Genomic DNA, 20,561 nt, shown 5'->3' on the forward strand with positions numbered 1-20,561 from the left:
TGGATGTGGCTTGAGTTAGACATAAACTTTCATGTGTAGAAAAAATATAGCAGCAAGAACAATGACAGAGATCTCATACAGCATCTAATGCAGGGAGATTTATGCAAATCGAGCGTGCCGTGAAGCTATAGCCGAGGGGGGCTTATGTGAATCTGCAACCAAACTTTTATCCCTCTGCAAAAAAAAATCATATATTTTTTTTGTGCAATGTTGGCAGATAACCGTATGAATATAGTAAGTATTAGCAGATGTAGAGTGGGGACTTGAAAATGAAACTGTTTAACGTTTTAGCTTGTGCAACTTTCTCGTGTTGGATTACCTTTTTCTCTGTATTACCCAAAATTATTGTTAGGAATGGGTTATGCTTTAGTCTTAAATCTGGTGACAAGATTGTAAAATGTATTTTTCTACCCTGCTTGGGAAAGATTAATGTACTGTGAGACACCACAAAGACAAGCCCCCATCTTTTTTGATGATACATCTGAATCTGTTTAATCTGTTAAATTTAATTGCAATTATGCTGGCACAACTTCATATCACATTCTTGGTTTTTCAAGTTCTTAATGCAGATATACTTCTATACTTCTCCAATCTGGTCTCCAGTTAGACTTGAGTTTCATATGTGAATTTGACACCAGCTTCTATTAGCTTTTACAGATAGGCCAATTGCTACAGTGGTGAAAATGCAGTTGAAACATCTATCTAGAGAGCTAACAGCCCTGCTTCAACAGATGTGACCAGGTTAAAATAACAGGAGATAAGCAGTGAAAAGAATAAGTAGCCTAGCTTCTGCTACACATAATATGGTACAACCAATACCTTGAGGACATCTGTAGACTTGTAATATGTATGAGGAAATGCAATGCGTGTTTATCTTTTAATCATTTTGCGTGGTTAGTTTCATGACGAGTCTATATCTGTGGCGTCGCTGCAGCTCGGCATACGTTGGTGGGAGTACCCCCTGCACAGGTCCCCTTTGCAGTGCAGATCCAGTAGTTGGAGTTGTTGTACACACCGGGGCATGAGAGTGAGAGGAGAGGAGCGATAGCGCAGTAGCTGAGTGAGCAAACAGAGGTAGAAACATTAGGTTATCTATTGAGACTTATCACACATCGACCTGTCACTTTTTACCGCTTCGTGCACGGTCTACTTGAAGAGGCGGAGAGAAGCAGCAGCAGCAGCCCGGTCCGGTGTGCTCGAGCAGCCGCCTGTGAGAAACTCCCAAACGCGGTCGTCTCAGCTGGCATGAGCTAACCTACCAGACAGACATGGAAACCAAACCGTTCCTGTCATTGGGTAAGTTTGTTTGTTTTATAACTTGTTCTGTTTGTGATAGTGTGAAACGTGTCTTAGCGCAGTTTTTCTTCTGTGGTGCCTCTTTTTCAATTTTGACAGAAGCGAGTTGACAAATGTTTTCAACATGTTTGGAGCGGTTAACGAGCTTTACTGAATATTGTTTCCATTTCGTTGTTTTATTTAATTAAAAGCAGATACTTGCCCTTTATGTTGCATGTTCTAATTTTGATATTTGAGGTGATGACATATCGCTTTGATGCGGAGTGACATCTCGCTCGAGATAAGCTGTGCGCATACCTCGCGTGCGCTGCAGTTAAATGTCATAGTCGCATTAACTTTGCTTAAAACTTTATTTTAAAATACGTCGCTCCCGTGAGGATACGTGCAAACCGAGATACAGTTGTGTGTGTCAGCATTTGCTTTCGAGAGGGACTTGATGTAAACACAATTGCAGAAAGAGCAGTTTGAACTTGTACGAGCAGTTGCCTTTTTTAAATAGTTTTTTAGCATGTTTAAGCTAGATTTAGTGCGGTGTGCAAGTTGTATGAGTTTTAGTCACCTGGTATGCTACAACGTTGCTTAATGTTAAAGATATGTATGGACGCCTTTTTAAAGCTTTTTGTTGTCTTTCACGTGACTTGGTTTAACTTACTTCCGTTTGTCCTTGCATGTGTTGCTAAGTTGTTTGAAAATGTGCTCAAGTAGCAAAAAAAAAAAATGTATATAAAATTGTCTCTGTGCTCAAATGAAGCTGCTTGACTTGTTGAGGACAATCTGAGTTTCTCTCTTAAAACTAAAGATTAAGTCAAAAACAGGTCACACTGGTGTAGTTTCTGAGCTTTGTGTGGATACAAATAATCAATTTAACTACGAAAAGTCACAAGCTATGACTTATTTGGTGATTTGACATGTTTAGGAGGGGGGGCAGGAACTTTCACATTCATTTTTCATGCCTACTTTCCCAAAAAGTAAAGACTTACAGCATTTACACATCTGCCACATTCTCAAATGGTAACATGTTTGAATTTCCAGAGAAAGTTCAACAATAATCTACATAACATATGAATGACTGTGAATGTTTTGCAACCGTTAATCTTATTTGCCAAGTCTAATTTTTGACTCCTTTCAAATTCCACTTTAAACAGACAGTGTCACACGCGAGCACACCACACTGTAAATTATTAATGCCGAGCTGCTACTGTGAGTTTGTCAAAGTGAACAGAGCAGACCCTTGTCCCCTGCAGCACAGATACAGCACAGAGCTGCAGGCCGGCCCTGTTATTGTGTCTGCTTTTCTTTCATGAGGGCGTCACATTACACCTCGACACGTATCATCAGCTGCCTGTATGCACCGTGGAGATTCACAGGGACTTCTGAGACGCCGGGGCCGGCTTTCTTCTTCTGTTACTGGGCCATGCTCGCTGACACCGTCGCCCCACAACGCCCTTTATGTGGCTTCCCAGAAATACTCACTACACACACTGACGGGCTGTTATTACAGGTGCAACGTATTGTGTGTCCGCGCCGAAAGTGATTCAAGTTTCACTCGGACTAAATGTACACCAGAGTAGCTCATGCGGACACTTGACAGCAGCCTTATCTGTGGTTGGTGAAAGGCTCAACACTTAATTGTTTTAAATGACGAGGAACACTTTCTTCCAGCAGGGTTGGATCTCATCTTTCCCTCCCAGCTATGCAACATGCTGTGTCAGCAGCTTTTTCATCGCCTAATCTGTGAGCCCTTAAATCTCCATTTCTATTTAAACTTGCTCCATCAAAGGTCCACTTTGAGTGCTGATTGGTAATTGCCACTTCAAGGACGCCGCTATCTGCAGAGTCCTTGAACGTATCGATTAGCCGCTCACTCAGTGTAATAATATGTCGTGCTGCATTAGAAATTCTGACATGCAACTGTTTGAAATGGCAGCGGGTACGTTTTACAATTATGGATCGGTTGTTGGACGTAATGACGACACCCCCCACCCCGCCACCCTTTGGCACGGTTATGCTCAGGACTGTATGGTGATGTGCGGCCTTCATTTCTGACATTAAGCTATGAAGACTGAAGGGATGACATTGAAAGGAGAATGTGTCCTCCTGTCAGAGCAATATGAGGCGGATCATAACAGTGTGTCAGTGGAATAAACAGTGTTACTAAGGAAAGGAAAGCAGAGTTTTTTTATTTGAGGAGAAAAGCCTGTAAGTCAGTCAAATTGGAATGTATTTGGTTGATTGTTATGCAGAAAATATGACGTTTCCCCAGTTGAAAGATCACATTTCTGGCTTTTATTGGCTTTTATTGAATTTAACCTTATCCAATTGAGGGAGCTAAGGATTGTTTTGATCGTAAAGCTGTCGGAGACAAATTCCGGCTGTTTGAACACATGAATACAATTGTACAGCCGTCATTTAAACATAAATGTATTATTGAAACATGTTACGTTCCGAAGATCTTTGTTAAAGAGTGACATGCACAACTTATTAGAAAACCAGTTTTTCTCTCATGATCACTGATTCACATTTGTTTGATACAATTTAAGCTACAAGACTTTCTTTTGTGATGGTTTGCCACTCATTTACTATATTGAACAGTTACTTTTACCACCCGCTAAAGAGGTGTGTGGTGCCTTCTGTTTGGGGGAACATGCCCAGCACACACACACACAGACAGACAGACAGACAGTCGCTCCCAGAATTAATGAAGTTCATGGTCTTTGATGAGAAAGTGAGTTTCATGGTGGTGTGTGTGGGGGAGAGAGAGAGAGACATGCATTCCTTTTCTGGCAGTAACTCAGGAACAAAGGTATTACAGGGAGAGGGTGTGTGTGTGTGGTGGGAGTGAGCTGGTGGAATTACACCGCCGAAAGCATTTGGCCAAGTTTGTCTTTTTACGGCCGTCCAGTTTTGTGTTCCTGATGTGATGCTTTTGCTCTCCTTTTGAGAAAAGGGGGCTGCAGCTGTCATTTTTATTGGAGGAGTTTTATAGCGAGACTTAATGGCTTAAAGTGACAGCTCTCTCTCCCTTTCCTTTCTCCTTTTTTTCTCTCTCCCAATCTCACCCACGAGGCCTTTTACTCAAGCAAATCAAAGGAAATTTGCCTTCCATGTGCCCACCCTCCACTTTCCCACCCCTCTCCCCTGCCAAAGCAAACTGTACGAGAGAAAAAAGATTTACTCTCCAATTACGAACACAGCCAGTGTGTGTTTTTTTAATTACAGTTTACTGCACTCAAGTGTAGTGTTTTTTTTCTTCTTCATGGAATAATGTCTCTGCTGATCATTATAAAGCATTGAGCGTTGGCTTCAGTCTCTCCCCTCTGCACTTGTTTATGTGCTGAACATCGTAAGAATCAGAAAGCGCCAGAAGGGGATCTCGATGCACGAATCATGGCACGACTAAAAGGCTCGTTAATTATTTGTGTACGGAGCTCCTCGCTCGCAGGAGGTCTTCATTGATAACTGCCACTCTGAACTTTGCACCTCAAACCTTGACCTCTGCTCCTCGTCTGCTCGATCACTTCAGGAATTTGCCTTTGGCGTTGGATTTCTTGTTAAAAGTGTTTAATGACAGTAGCAGTTTCCATACATTTTTGTCATTCTTTCTATCTGTTCCTTTCCTTTCTTTTAATCGTGCATCATTCCCTCTGCATCTAGATCCGTCATTTGTAGTAATTTAAATTGGTGTTGCAGCAAAGGATAGTACAAGTAGTCTGTAAAAGAGAAGAAAATGGCCAAGGGGACATCTACACACTGCTAAGGATTTCATCTCATATTCACAAAAGCTAGTTGTTGGAAATCTCAAGTCCCTGGCCCTGCCTATAGAGAACCGCAGTGACGCGTCCTAAAACCCGGAAGTAAACTTCTTCCGGTTCCTTCGACAAAAATGCAATGCAATTTCTCCATAGGATTTTGGAAAATAGCTTGAAATAAGGTCTGTGGTTGACACACATTTAAGAGACTGATCACGTTTTGTTCAGCCGGGTAGTCTCCACATGTCTACCCTACTTTTATAATTTTCTAATCATAAATCTAATCGATAGATTTATCATCGATAGATTCATTCAATGCCGCATGTCATCCCGTCTGTCTCCCCGTTTTAATTCTGTCTCTACACTAAATCAAATCTAATCAAAATGTTATCTGATCCCAAAATATTTACTAAAATATAAAACAAAGAATAAAATGGACTGCTCATTCTTAAAAAGCTAGAACCAAGGATTGTTTGACCTTTTTTGGTTGGGGATAGTCAATCATCAGTAATTTACACTCACACTAATTTGCTTTGGCAGTAGCTTGGTTGTTGTTGCGCACATCCTTGAATTATGCGAGCACCGTTAGTCTCCGGGTGTATTGCGGATCCTCCCGCGTGTCTGAATGTCTTGTCTGAGGGCTGGCAGTATTCAGGGTGCGTACAGCCACTCTTTTTGAAGTGGGAAATGTAGTCTCTGTGGGGATTTGAACAGATCACACTCATAATTCGCAATGAGAGGAAGGTCGGTGCGCCCTACTCCAGCAGCTTCTATAGAGCAGAAGACTGAGAAATAAGGGCAACACTGAGATAGATAGACATTATAAGAGTTAGAAAGAACTCAATTAAAGCACAGTAAAGAAAACCAGTAGTTGTCAGAGGCTAACTACCCTCTCCTCTCCTCCGCAATCCTCAAGTTGGCATGTTTTCAAAAATAAAAACAACTGTCATCTCTTCTTCTACGATCAGGGTAATGCAGGAAAATATCTCCGCTGTTTGGCGGTTATGATGTGTTTTGTAATTAAGTTATGAGCATGCATGCTTTGATGAGTACTCGCTGGAGAGGGATGACGAATCGAGCGCATCTCAGATACGCCATGCTCCTTCATGTCATTATATTTCCTTTATGCCCACATTTCGTCCTAATTATAATTGGCCCTGATGAGAGCCGCAGATGTAAACAAAAAGAAAGAATTTATTTCCCTTAAAGAAGGCGCATGAAAAATACAGCAGCAGTAAAGAGTATTTCCCCGCATCCGGATGATGGGTCGCAGATGAAACTACAGTGGAGCATCGCTTTACGTGTTGTAATAATATGTATCTGTTACACTGGTGGCGATATGATCAAAAGCCAGAGTGATGCGTTTGATTTTCCCTCGGAGAAAGAAGAGGAATGAAATCATGGGCTCCAACTGCAGGGTTGTTTTAAATATAGCTGTGTATTCAGGCATATACACACAGCACTCTCTCTTTCTTTTACACCCACACACACTGTGTGTATGTACATGTAAACACTGGCCACCACAGCAGGAACAGAGCAAGGTAATTAAGAATCTCGCTGCTCCTTCACAGTTTCTCTGCGAGGTCACCGGGAATGAGAGGTGGTGTCCCAATGTGCCTTTATCCCCCCCCCACCTCCACCACCACCATCACTGTCGCTGCCGTTAAGTTTGTCTGTCACCTCGACAGATGCGAGGGGGGGTGGTGCTCCCATGCGCTGCTGGGCACATTGCCACGGGTATCCCACAGCATGCAAACACCTTGGGTATGGTGTGTGTGTGTGTGTGTGTGTGTGTGTGTGTGTGTTTGAGTGGGTGGGTGGGTGGGTGTCTGTGTGTTTGGGTGGGTGGGTGGGTGTGTGTGTGTTTGGGTGTGTGTGTGTTTGGGTGTAAGCAGAAGGCAGGAGCTTTGGGAGCAGAGAGAAGGTGATGTTCTTGTACACCTGTGTATATTGACTGTATATTTTTGGCATAGTAATTGCTAGCTGCCATTTGTTCAATACCCATGATTAAATGCTGTATGTACGCGTGCTACAGAAACGCATAATAGTGTTTTTGAGATTAAAGTAAAGCAGATGGATAAATCAAGATACATGATGTTTCTACTAATGCTGTGGCTTACACTGTTAAATGGAAGCGTTGGCATTATTATCAAGGTGATGTCAATCTTGAATGTTTTTTAATTTATGGAAGATTTTTGAAATAAATTCTCCACTCAAAACGCACTCATATGGATGTCCTCTATATTTCCTTCCCCAGTCAGATAGCATTTTTTAATGGCAAGAAAATTAGATATGTTCCTAGTGAGCCCCCCTCATGCTACCAAAATACCAAGACCAATCACAACTTGGAGTTGAAGTGTAGTTATTTCTTCTTCACGGAGAAAGAAAAACCCATTTCCATTTATCTAAAGAAGAAATAACTTAACTTCAACTCTGAGTTGGGATTGGTCTAGACGGAGGATTGCCACACAGAAAGGTTTTATGCCCAGAGACTAACTTACTTGGGAACAGCTATCATTTAAAGTATTCTTGGACAGAATTAGACACAGTGGCCCATGAGCACAGAACACAAGTTCATAATAGCCAATGACTCAGTTCTCTAAGGTTATATCTTTACACTCATCTTCAGGAAACAGCCGATGTGATAATAACATTTGTCACTTGATTTGAAACATGTTTTGATCCATTTCATCCATGAACAGCAAGAGAAGGTTATCTGGAGAGATGTTTTTATAAGCCAGAGACTGTAAAATGGCATTAATGATATCATACTTTTGATTCATTAAATGTGTAATGTAATCACAGCTCTGATGAGATCAGCTACAAATACCGTGGATTCTTAGTTTCCCTTATTCAATTTGTTGAATTGTTGAATTTATCCACTTCCTGCAGCTATTTTCTTCCCTGCTTAAGAAGCTCAACAAAAGTCCTTTTCTCTACTTTGAACACTTCTTCACCTTAGGAGCTCTAGCTAAGATGCTTTGTGAACTGCTTTTCATTAGGATTTAAAAATAATATTATATAAGATGTTTTTATACTTACATTTAAAGAGGCCAATGTTTAGGTGCCATAAACAGCTGCGATCAATGAATACCCTGGGCAGTTATAGCAATCATAACTGCAGAGAATTATTACATTGCCAATGACAACACTTATGCAGGAGCCACCTTTTTATTGTGGTCCTGTTTCTATGGTTACTGTTTTGTTCGCCATATGATTGTCCAGGTTTCAAGGTTCTCATATTTGTATTATCCTCTGTCCTGTTGTTCAGTAGCCTTGAATATCTGATTGATTGTGTAACGGTTCTACTGCAAAGTGATTTCTTCAGTTTTCTTGCATGTTGCCTTTAGAGTTCTTGGTTATTTCCCTTTCAGTGTTGCCCTCCTCAGGTCAAGGATTATATTTCAAGATCCTTTAAGAGCACGCTATGAAGATGCAGTGCATTAAAAGGTTTTGTTCCACTTTCACGTCCTTCTGCATTTGTATACTTTTCACAATATCTGCTTTTGCAGAACGATAAATTGTCCAAACCAACAGTATTATTTTATAACATTATAGTATAATAGCATAGAAATGCAAGTACATCCTTTCAAGGAGCAAGGAACTTTTATTTCTTAAAAAATATTCAGACAAAAAAAAAGATAAATGATACCAGTCGTGTATCATGTTGCAACGGCTTGAACTGCGGCGATAGCTACGTAACTTAAAATGATGGCAGCACTGATCGAGGTTTTCTGTCACTGTCAAAGTCATTTTATTTTCCATTAATTAATCTTTAAACACTGCCAGAGCTCATACCATGTTCCCTTCAGTGTTTACTTCCTGTCCCGCTCTGTGTCATTTAACGTCTTTTCCTCTTCTGCCTTTTTGTTGTTCTTGCAACAGCTGAATATCCAAATTGAGCAATCAGAATAGATTATTCAACTTAACCGTTTAATAAAAGTCAATAGCTCAATTATCGTTACAGGCCTCGTTACACGGTTTTAACTTCACAGAAGTATCTCTTTTCAACCAGCCTGTAAGATAAGAGGCTACGACTTCAATTATGGTAAACAGAAGATCCATTACAGGAGCCACAAACACTCGCAATTACAGATAAGATGCAGGATACCAAGGGACGTTAGCCGATATAAAAGTATTGACATGGGTCATCTCAGAAATGGATACAAAGCAATCCGCGTAAGGAGTTTTCAGTTTCACATTATATTCACAATTGACCACGCATGAAAGAAAAAAGATTATTTGTAAGATAACAGGGTTCCTCTGTGGGTTTTTCCTCTGCCTGCAGTAGAGAGAGAGAGAGTGATTAACTCTTTGTTGACGCCTCCAGGCCTAGCATGATCATACATCCGCCCAGACTGTGGCCTCAGCACACACACACCTGTATGCATGTGTACACACAGGCACACATGCAGAAAGTCTGCTGCACGGAAGTCTGGAGGGCTTTGCCACCTATGGTTAGACACCTTGCCGCGGCCGTCTGGTTTTAGGAATGTTCTCAACGGCCGGGAGGGTGTTTAAGCACAGAGGGGGAGGGGCTTTGTATCTGGAAAAACAACACCGGCAACTTGGAACATCTTAGTCTCGATATAGTAGATGAACATGCCGTACCAAGCTATGTAAACAACTGAGAGTCAAATGTATCTGAGTGACGTTTGTAACCGAGTGACGGCGATTAGATAGACGTCTGTTCCCTCCCTTCCTGTGCCCACAACATCCAATCTATTTGAGTTTTATTGCCCCTTAAGGGAAATTTGCTTTTGCAGACAGGGTGTGCAGTAAAACCACAAAGTGAGCCTTGCTATACAAAGCAATAAGGCCACATAAGAAGACAACAATACATATGGAACCCAACTTAACCATGGCAAGACCAAAATGCATGGTATCAAAGTTTCAGATATGAAAACATTAAAGATTGGAGGCCTTTATTTGTCATTTGCAAAGTGGCTAAAGTGCAGTTTTGGCAATGGAAGTATTATAATAGAAAAAATGTAAGACTGAATTTTTATTAATTCAGTACAATAAATATATATAATTGTTGTGTGTTCACCACCCTTTGTAAAGTTTTACGGTTAAGGGCGTTGCAACTGCATACCAGGCTGCAAATAACTTTGTGTGTATATATAATTTTATGAACTAAACCCCACTACTTAATAGATACTTTAAGTAGGATGGCTGTATAGATGCAGAAAGCGCCTTAAGCATTGACTGAGTTAAATGCTCTTTTATTTTGGTTATAGAATTTGTAAACTTGCTTATGAGAGGTATAAAACCCTGCATTGTGCTCCTAAGGACAATGTTCTCAGAGTAATGGGATTGCATACATGGCGGTTACATTCCAGTGTCTTTTCTTTTCCCCTTTCACTCGATATAATGAATTTAGCGCAGATGCCACCCTAGCATGTGCACAAGTCTGTCGTTTGTGTTGTTTCTGAGAAGAAAGTTGAGTAACTAGACAGACAGAGACAGGCAGGCGCGCAGGTGTCGGCCATGTCTTTGTCATCAGCGCTCTGCATACCAAAGTGCTGACAGCGTGCCTGCGTAAAAACGGCTCCGACAAGTTCAAGTGTCACGTTTAGGATGCTTTCTTCTGTTGCAGCCCAGAGTGGGAAACAGGAGAAGGCTGCAGATTAAACGCGACTGATCTGAAAGTTGAGTTGTTGGCGGAAATTGCCGTTATTGGCAGGACTGTGTGCAGCTGTGTGGGTTTCTGTGTGTGAGGCGGTAAAGGCGGAAGCTGACTGATTCATTATTGAATTGTGTGTTTGATTGTAATCAATTTATCATTTAATTGATTTAATGGCAGGAAGAAAGATGATAATTCAATTAATTGAGGAGCTTAACCCCTATCATAAAAGTTGTTTTTTTGCTTTTTTTATCAACAACAAAACAGCTTTGTAACCCGTGCAGAGCAACATAAAGAAAGAAATACATCCTACAAAACTGTTTAAGAATAAACCAAATAAAACCAGAAAAATATGAATAAAGAAAACAATAATAAAGAATAAAATGAGGAATACAATTTTAATCCAAAAAATATAATAATAGTAATTAAAGAACAATACAGACAAATAATTAAAGCCTCCAATATTACATTAAAATTATTTATATTTTTAAACGTGCATCATCAAAAGAGGCTTTAATATAAACCAAATGTAAAAGTCATTTTCTTGGCAAATGGCACGAACAACGATTTAATAATCAAAGATGAAAGTTGATTAGCATTTTAATGATCAACTGAAGATTTTATTTACCGATTGTTTCAGCGCTAGTAGGCACGTTTTTATGTATTTCAGAATCAGAAGGGGTATGTGTATACGCTCGGGCATGCATATGTGTCAGCGTGTCCTATACAAGCCTGCACATGTCCGCTTTTATGTGCCATGTGCACAACCATCCGATGCCACAACATGTATGTTCTGAGCCGGTGGTGGTGTGGGTGGGGAGTCCCCCCCCGGCTCACTGATTCATGTGGCGGTGTATCTGCAGCAGCGCAGAGTTTAAGCAGCTGAGAAGCAGTGCATTGTCTGGGAGAGAGGTGGGGTGGCTGGGGGGGTCAGGGGTTGTGGCTGGGTCATACTCTGTGGGAGAGGTGAGGACGAGGCAGAAGTGATGGAAAACAAAACGGGATCATTGTTGAGGCTTGCAAAACAAAAAGGAAGCAGGAAGCATGTTGTTTTCATTTGGGTTTTGCTTCACTGTGTGCATGCTGGAGATAATGTTGTTGGCATTGGGTGTGCTGTTTCTTTGTCTGTCTTCTTTTATTCTTTTCCCTTTTTCTATATCCTGCATCATTCCCCCTTGGTCTAGATTCCAGATGTATTCTTAAATGAAGTCTTGAAAGTAGTGTAACATGGCTTTACGTTCTGACATCTTCACAATTGATGTAAAATCCAATGTTAACTTAACTAATAATAGACACAGATATGAAAGGGCCACTTTATAAACGGAAGTCTAGTCCATAAAATTGAAAAAGAAAATTGCTCTTTTAATTCTCAGAGTCCGAGGTGGCATCTTCAAAATTGATATAGAATTTTTTTTTAAAAAGAGATTTTTTTTTCTTTACTACTAATACAAAACAGATCAAAGCAGAAAACCCTTTTATATATATTTTTAAAGGAGAGGAGAAGACAATATTATATATCAAATTGGGGAGGACACGCCTTCAAACCTGGGTCCTCCCGACTGGGACTGAGCCATAGTATATGCATGGCTTTTTTCCTCATCACATCAGCGCAGCTATTGTTAGTAACACAGTTAATTGTTAATTGATCCAAAGAGCGATAAAACAAGGCGAGTAATCTCTCTCTCTCCAACACACACTCTCAAACACACACATGGGCAGTAGAAAATGAGAGTGGATGTTTATTACAGGATTCTAGTGGATGCTAAGGCGCCCTGGGGGCTATTAAAGCCCTCACTTAAAAGGCACTATCAGTGAACACTGATGTGGAGGGGCTGTTGGGAGGTAGAGGGGGCTTGCAGAAAGAGAAAGAGAGAGTGAAAGAGCAGAAAAGGAAGAAAGAGAAGTCCCTGAAATGGCGAGCAGAAGGAGGGAATAAACAGAGCGAGCACATCTGGATTGCCTCAGCAGAATATTTGTGCAACATCTGGAAAAATTCCCTGGAATTTAAGGGTCCCCTCCTTTCATTTCACTCATTTTTTTTCTCCTTCTTTTCACTTCTTCTTCGTCCTGCTCTCTGCATCTTCAAAGTCTCCTACCCCCGGTGCGGCAGCCACGTAAATACTCCTGCAGTAATGCACGTTGAGCCCTTTGCAGACTTTATAGCGGGGCCAAATTGGGCCCATGTGACCAACTCTCCCTTTTGTGCGGGCTAATTAAGTGGCACAGGAGTGAGAGGGCACCCGGCTGTGGACCTAGACTTAGACCCATTCCAGGGCCAAAAGCAGCCCCTCATTAAACACCGGAAATCAAAGTTCCTCTACTTTCTTCAGACTTTAAATCTAATCCCGACAAATAACCTCTTTGTTTTTATCTCGAGTATAGCATGAAAGAGCCAACAATTCAAACACAAACAAGCTACCTTTGTGCGATTTCAAAAAGGACCTTTGTTTTTTTATGTTTTAGTTTGTTGTCGCTGAAAAGCACGTACAAAGAGTGTTTTCACGAGCCTCTCTTTGAGGTGTGAAGTCCCAAGAGAAGTCTCAGCATTGGATCAACACCATCAGTCGATTTGTATCACTCAGGGTTTCACAAGGTGCGTTCAAGTACCTCGCAGAACATTACAGATGTACGGCGAGGCTTTTGTCCGTCTCTGCAAGCGAGATCACAAGCGTGTTATCATCAGCCGGCGTTCATTCGAGGTTTCAGATTGAAGACGAGCTCCGAGCGCCTTCTCTGTCTCACCTGGGCGAGGCTCCTGGTGGGTCGGCAGGCGCTGACAGGCAGGTAGCTTACTCAGAGCGCAGAGGTACATGCTAATGTGGCGACTGCGCTGATCAAAAGAGATGCATCACATGAAGTCTCCCTCTGATGGGCTTACTGATGCCGGAGCCCCCCCCCTCCCACCCCCCCACCCCCCTGAGAGCTACAGTAGGGCAGGGCAGCGATCAGAGGGAGAAAGATAGGAGGATGGGTTGAGAGGGATGGAAGGAGGAGGAGGGGAAGAAAGAAGTGGATAGATGACAGTGAAACAGCGAGAGAAGTAGAAAGGAATCTAAGGATCATAATCCGAATGTATTGCCAAGTAGGTTCAACACACACAAGGAATTTGTTTTGGTTCAAATGCCGCATACACAAACACAGTAAGAATAATTCATTTGTGAGACATTTAGCAATTTTAAAACGCTTTAAAAGCACATTTCTTTCAGTATTTTGAAATTCGTTAGTATGAAATATACACAAAGTAAGTATAATATGAATATGAGAAATAACTCTCAAAATTAAAATATGTGCAGTTTATGAGACTTTAAAGTGGAATAGCTGGAATAACTATTTTAAAATAAAAATAAATAAAATAAATGTTTACAAGTATTGTTAAGCAAGTACAATACGAAGGTGAAAAATTACTATAACAAAATAAATGTTACCGTATAATAGCAGTTAAGGTGGAATAGCTGGAAAATGTAAAGTTTAAAGTTGAATGATCTTACACGGTGTTAAATAAATAAACAGAGGAATGTGCAAGGTTTGCAGAATATAATAATAATATATACATGTTATTTAAATAGCGCTTTTCCTGGTGCTCAAAGCGCTTTAATATGAGAGGTTGTTCACATTATGTATGTTATGCACATAATATGGAGTCCGTGTCAGTGGGGGTCCCGGGCCTTATTTATGAGGCCAGAAGCTTATAGTAAGGCACTATTATTGTGTGGTTATTACTGAATCCATAAGGAAGTTAATCATCAGCAAACATATTAGATTGATCACATTTTGTAAAGATCAAATGCAAAACACTCACACGTTTCCTGTCTCATTTCCCTCATTATGTGATATCTGACTGTGGATGCAGACATGCTGTTTCACTTGGTCTATCATCTCTCTTTCTATGTGGACACCGAGCTGATTTGTTTCCCCATGTTGCTATGCAGTTGGCCTACATCTTTCCGCATGGCTGAACAGGCAAATTGGACTCCTCTCTAGGAATGCTGATGTTGAGGATGCTGTATGTGTGGGACGTCAGGTTATAGAAGTACAGAGCAGTGGTAACCCATTTACGAGGATGTGTGCTAATGAGTCAGTCTGGGCTGGCGTGTAACAGTATTTCTGTCTTATTTGGAATTAAAGACTTTTTTTTTAAGTTAAGTAATATAAATACTGATTGCAGGGGAAATGTAATTAATTCAATCGTTTATTTAGCGGGGACAATGCACATCGATGAACACTTAAAACAATAAAATGTGTCAAGCGTAAATATGCCAGATTTAGCTTTGAGCTCATTTCCATCCGCAGTCCCTCACATAAAACATTTAAGAACATGACATTTTACAAACATAGCAAAAACAAATACATGATATGCAAAAAGAGCAAGTGCAGCATATACAAGTATTTATCACATGGTAATACAATATAGCAGCAACGACATATAAAGTGCAAGAGAAGATACAAGAGATACATAAAGTGCATTTAGCGGTGATTGCACAGATGTTTGTTTCTCAGCCATTCTTTGAGTTGACCTTTGAAGCTATTGAGAGTGGGACAATCCCGTATCTCAGTTGGGAGGCTATTCCAGAATGAGCTGCCTTTAAATGGAAAGAACATTTTGTCCAAAAGTGGTCCGTCTGCGGTGGACATTACTTATATACCACATATTCTTGTGTACCATTAGTCGTTTTTAGATATATTCTTCTTACATTTTCAATTCATTACTGCAAAAATGATGGAGCCAATGGTGGTTGAATCAAAACAAAATCCAAATAAAACATTTAAATATTTTCCCTTCATGGAAACTGTAAAACCTGAAAATTATCATTTTCACATGAATTCCAGAAACATTTAAACTAATACACAACAGATTTGGAGAGAATTTACTATGGCTTCACAAAATAGCAACATTTTGGAAGCTTAAATCCGGAAATGTTGGGATTTATTTCTAACTTAATGACTTAAAAAGTTATTTGTCTATTAAAATGTCAATAAATGGATTGAATTGCAATTCTCTCAGCCCTTGAAGATACACATACCTACACAAATATGGCTTTACACAATCAAAAATCCATTGAAATGCAAAATGAGTATTACTATCATTCTTAGAAAGAGGTACCTCGTCTCCAGGCTTTGCACTTAAAATCAGATTATGACACTGTGGCTCTTGCTTCCTTTAAAATGTGAATCTGAGAGCCTGAGGGCCGTGTAACAGACACAACCTCTACACCGCGCTGCACTGGGAAACATTTTCCCTGTGGCTTTAGGTTAGCGTGTATGCAGCCATTTCTGTGTGGCCCTGCAAAAGGACCTTGATCCAAATTAACTCCGTTGTTTTGGACCCCTTGTTTTTTGAGAAGACGCACCATTGCTCAGCTCTAAGCCGATATGACGGTCTGTCTCTCTTGTTCAGTAATTGTTATTTGAGATAAGAGTTTTTGCCCCGGGAGGCAGATTCAGTATTTTTGGAACAGTCTCATGCTTGGCTGGCTCATCGCATCTCGTGGCGTCTGCAGGTAGACGTGCAGTGATGTCATTGATGACATTTTCGGAGAAGGGATATGCCACTAACCCCTTGAAAAGGTGCCTCACCTCTCGACCTGGACCTCGCTGCGCTATCAAAATAAACCGGATTCTTATTGCCGTAGTTATTTGGTTTCCATGCACCCGAGGGCTTCTGCTCTCACTCCTGGTCTACACTGTAAAACTTCTAATAAATCTCTCAAGGTTAACCAAAGGATTTTATATATTCCCTCATAAAGGCCTCACATAAATACCATGTGATATTATTGTTTACATTTGAGGCAACAAGACGGTCATAAATGGTAAGTTCAGGGACTGCACACACAGCTAGAGCCAAACTCTGGGAAAATGAGCAACGTCATTGACAGAATTCCCTAAAAAATGTGTTACAATTGCAGTTTTCATGTAGACATCAGAAAATAAATCTGCATCATTAACTTCCCATCAGTCCATTCCTGTAAGCCGGAAGGAAGAACGAAGGATAGACATGTCATATAAGGCTGCCTGTACATAATTTCACCCTTGTTGTTCATCTCTGCAGATCTGGTCATCATTTCAGCAGCTGCCTGCTTTATCTGTACTCTAAACCCTGTGATCTAAATGCGCTGTGCTGGGCCCTGTGACCCTCAAAGCTGGGGGGTCAAGAGCCACGTGTTGGTCTGGACCCTCAGTCGCATTATATCACATTCACTGGCTCAGATTCACGGGGGATTCTCTAATTAGACAGATTTAAATATAGTACTCGGCTTTGTCGCATATCAAACACGTATAAATCTGTGTGTTTACTGGGTATGAATGATTGATATTCGTGCTGCTGTGAATCATGAGGTAGATGGTCGTCCTTCGATGGGAAGATCGGTGGTTCAAACCCAAGCCCCTGGAGTCAACATGTCGATGTTGGTCAAGATACCTAACAAAGTTGCAAAGTTAGTTAATCAGATTGTACAGCTGCCTCTGTATGAATGTGTGTGAATAGGTAAATGCTGATTTGAGGGTGCTTTGAGGGGTTGTAAAGACTGGTAAAGAGCTATATAACTGCAGTCTATTTCCCATAGTCCTCATTGAATGTGACTTCAGGGGGGTTATGAGGGCCATTTCTCAAATCCGAAGAAGAACGGTTACAAAATAACAATAGTTTTGATAGGATACTGTGTTTTCATGCAATATTGTCCAAAAGAAGAAACTCTGGCATGAGGCCTTACTGTCCAAACATCACAACACACTTTTGCTGTCACTTTGCAAGAAGTTAAATCATGTGACATCTCTAACTTTGTAACATTCTCTGTTCATTTGCTTACTCCGAGGATAATGGACAGTGCATGATACAGCCATTAGCCCGTCACAAAGGAGCTATCTCATTCTGTACGCGTGTTCCCTCCCTGTTATGATCATTTTCATGCTATCTCAGGCTTGGGCTTTGTTTCCTGTCTCAGAGGGAACGGCTCGCTCGAATCTTTAATGCTCTCCAGTTTTTGTGCTCGCTTAAAAATCCTAGCTTCCTACCAGAACACGGCGTAGCGTCACACTCTCTACGCCGAGCCTCATCCCTCGTGGAATGGGGAAATAATTCATAAAATGAAAAGTAAATTTGTTGTGTAAATGACCACACGCTGTAGGATATGTAATTCTGCCTGCAGTCGATCCCAGTCATGTGACTTGACCTAGTTTTGTCTGCCTCCCTCCATCTATCTCTCTCTCTCCTCTTTCTCTCACAGTCTCCAAGCGTTCTCTTTTCCTCCGTCCCCTTCACTCTTGTTTCTCCCCCTTATTTCCCTCTCTTTTCTGTTCCCTTTCGTTCTCCCCCATGCTGTCTGCTGTCTGTATTTCCTTTTCTTTTTTATGACTGATCCAAGGATTTGTCTTTTTTTCCTCCTGGTGGGTTTAAATCTGTAATTACTTGTGGCCAATAACTCTGTCTTTGATTATAAACTAAATACAAACCAGTTTAAAAACGAAATATGTCATATAAAGGAAGTGTCTATTAGTTACAGCAAGTTATGTTTTATTACTGAAGTGGTGAGTCATCTGATCCTCCTAGGCTTCTTCTAGATTTTCAAACACAAGACACAAGTTATGCAGAATCACTTTTGCATAACTGAAAAGTCAGCTGATGAATATCAAGCAGGTCATGTTTTACTTTTGCATGCAGCTTTTATGTCTGGTTTTATTAAGCAGCATTTTGGACGGTAGGCATAGAGATTTCGTTGTCGGGTTTTTTCATTTTCACTTTTTTTGAAGGTCTTTACTGTGGCCCTGACTCAACTTTTTTCAGTGTGAATGCTTATCTCAAATCATTGTGATCAACTGTCTTGAATCCTTTTGTGACTAGCATGAGTGAACAGTATACACAAATGTTGAAAAGATGATCCATTCAAGAGCAAATTCTGACTTTGCTGTGGTGTTTTATAGCGTAGACCAACATCATATTGTCTTCTTTATTCTACATTGCTTAAGGAGTGGGAATGCTGTACGCGAATAACCAATAGAAAATGAAAACCGGGCTAATTAGTGTTCATACTGTATTATGCTGCATGTGAATGGAGCTTCATTCTCTAAGTGTGTCATGCAAAGACTGAAGTGGATACTAAGCCTTAAAAAATGCTCTATTTTGACAAGCTGTCCCCTTTTCAAAGATATAGACGTCTTGATGGAGACATCACATTCCCTACCTGGCAATTTAGTGGTATTTTATTTTCTTGAATCTAAGGAGACAAGACTTATCTTGAGTCCAGACAGTGTGCAGGTGATTCTGCGTAAGACCTTTGTGTTTGGAGCTTAGGCCACCTGCAGAAAGATAAGAGGAGACTAAATATTCAGCTCAATATTACTGAAACACATGCATGCAGTATAAAATGAAAGAAAAGTGATGTACATGTTTTTGCTTTCTAAAATGACATATCATTTTAGCTGTCACTTTTATTCAGAGTGACTTGCATACATTTCTTTACCGTAGAAATGTCTATATGTTGCTCTAACCCTAACCCACTGACCCTCTTTGGTAGACGCCCATTTATCCCTTTAGCCACAGCCGCCCCGATTGAAAATATAATGCTTTTTGTATCTTAGAGCAGAAACAAAAGTGTAACATAGAAAGGTAAATGGATCAATCAACGCCCCTGTAAGAGCAGCTGCAAACGGCTTGGCAAAGTTTCAACTGTAACAATTTGGTGGCCTCTTGGAATGCGTGGCATGTATCCATTCCTGAAGAGCACAAAAGATCACTCAGGCTTTGCAATAATACTGTAACGCATTACAAGCCTCAGCTGCCTCTCACTGTACGCTGCAATGTGGGTGATTAGACATATTTTATTTCCATACAAGCCCGTTTCTATGATACAACAACACGTGGGTTATAAGTTCTTTCAGGCCATTATCTCTCTTCAAATACCAATTAATGATGTAGCCTTGGTGTTAAAGCTTTCAATGTCAAGGCTTTGTGAAAAAAGCAACCCTTTGTTCGGCGTGCTATTGCTGTTTCGGAAAGAATTACAATGAAGATGTCAGTTATTTTACACTTCTCTAAACGTAGGATACCGAGCTGTGGGGCAGAGCAGCAATCACATACAGTAGCATTGTATACGCAAGGTTTTATATTCACAGCTCAAGGCTGGACAGCTACATTATCATAGAGGAGGCATTTTACACCTCTATAATGGAATTCAATATAATCAAGGTCGTGAATCTTTTTGCGTGATTGGCCTATTTAAGAGTTATCATTTGTACTTTAAAGGCTCATTGAGTTATGACTGCTTGTTGTATTACTTTTGTATTTGTACGTAACATGCATACAGATGGACATTGTCAAGTCTTAAGACCTTGGGAATCATTATTTTTTTAAACTGGCTCAGATGTTAAGTTTGGTGGAAATTAATGTCTCTATCTTTTTTTTTTTAGGTTTATGAACAGACATTTTTGTATGAGTCTAATTTCTCTAAGTCCTGTCAAATGTTATATTTAAAAACGTTTATTCTGCCTCAATGCTGAATTTTCTTTCCAAATGGCTTGCTTGAAACTTACAGGCCAGCTGCAAGTATGCTTATTGTTAAGAGTAAATGTACTGCTTCTGAAGGTACAACAGTCTTAAACAAAGACATTAATATCAGACCTGAAACGAAATGTTAAAGTTAAACTCTGTATGAGAACTCTGTTGTCTCAGTTCATTATCTTGGCCAAAACTCTCCCTCCCAGAACTTGACTTGAATCTGTAAGCCCCGTTTTCCTGTCCAAGTCCCTCACAGTTCAGCCTGGCTCAACGCCATATAGTGATACTGAATCAGAGGTGTGCACTTTACAACCAATTTACTGCAGATTTTAAATTCTCGACTGGATAACCTTAATATATTTTCCTTCTGTGGTCCCCAATGGAGCTTTACAGTCAACAGGCT

General features: G+C 40.5%; 1 protein-coding gene across 4 annotated transcripts in view; it reads left to right on the forward strand.

The window, feature by feature from the left end:
• Positions 1 to 913: 913 nt before the first annotated feature.
• Positions 914 to 20,561, forward strand: part of rxraa (retinoid X receptor, alpha a) — a 102,043-nt gene continuing 82,395 nt past the window's right edge. Inside the window, exon 1 of one of the 4 annotated variants that reach the window (XM_034125945.1) lies at positions 914 to 1,296. In XM_034125945.1, coding sequence (XP_033981836.1) covers positions 1,269 to 1,296 — 28 coding nt within the window. In that variant the 5' untranslated portion in view covers positions 914 to 1,268. The remainder of the gene's footprint in view (positions 1,297 to 20,561) is intronic. The other 3 variants (XM_034125947.1, XM_034125944.1, XM_034125946.1) reach the window with 3 other exon arrangements.

Source organism: Trematomus bernacchii, unplaced genomic scaffold, assembly GCF_902827165.1.
Source record: "Trematomus bernacchii unplaced genomic scaffold, fTreBer1.1, whole genome shotgun sequence".
In the NCBI taxonomy this organism is placed as follows: Eukaryota; Metazoa; Chordata; class Actinopteri; order Perciformes; family Nototheniidae; genus Trematomus; species Trematomus bernacchii.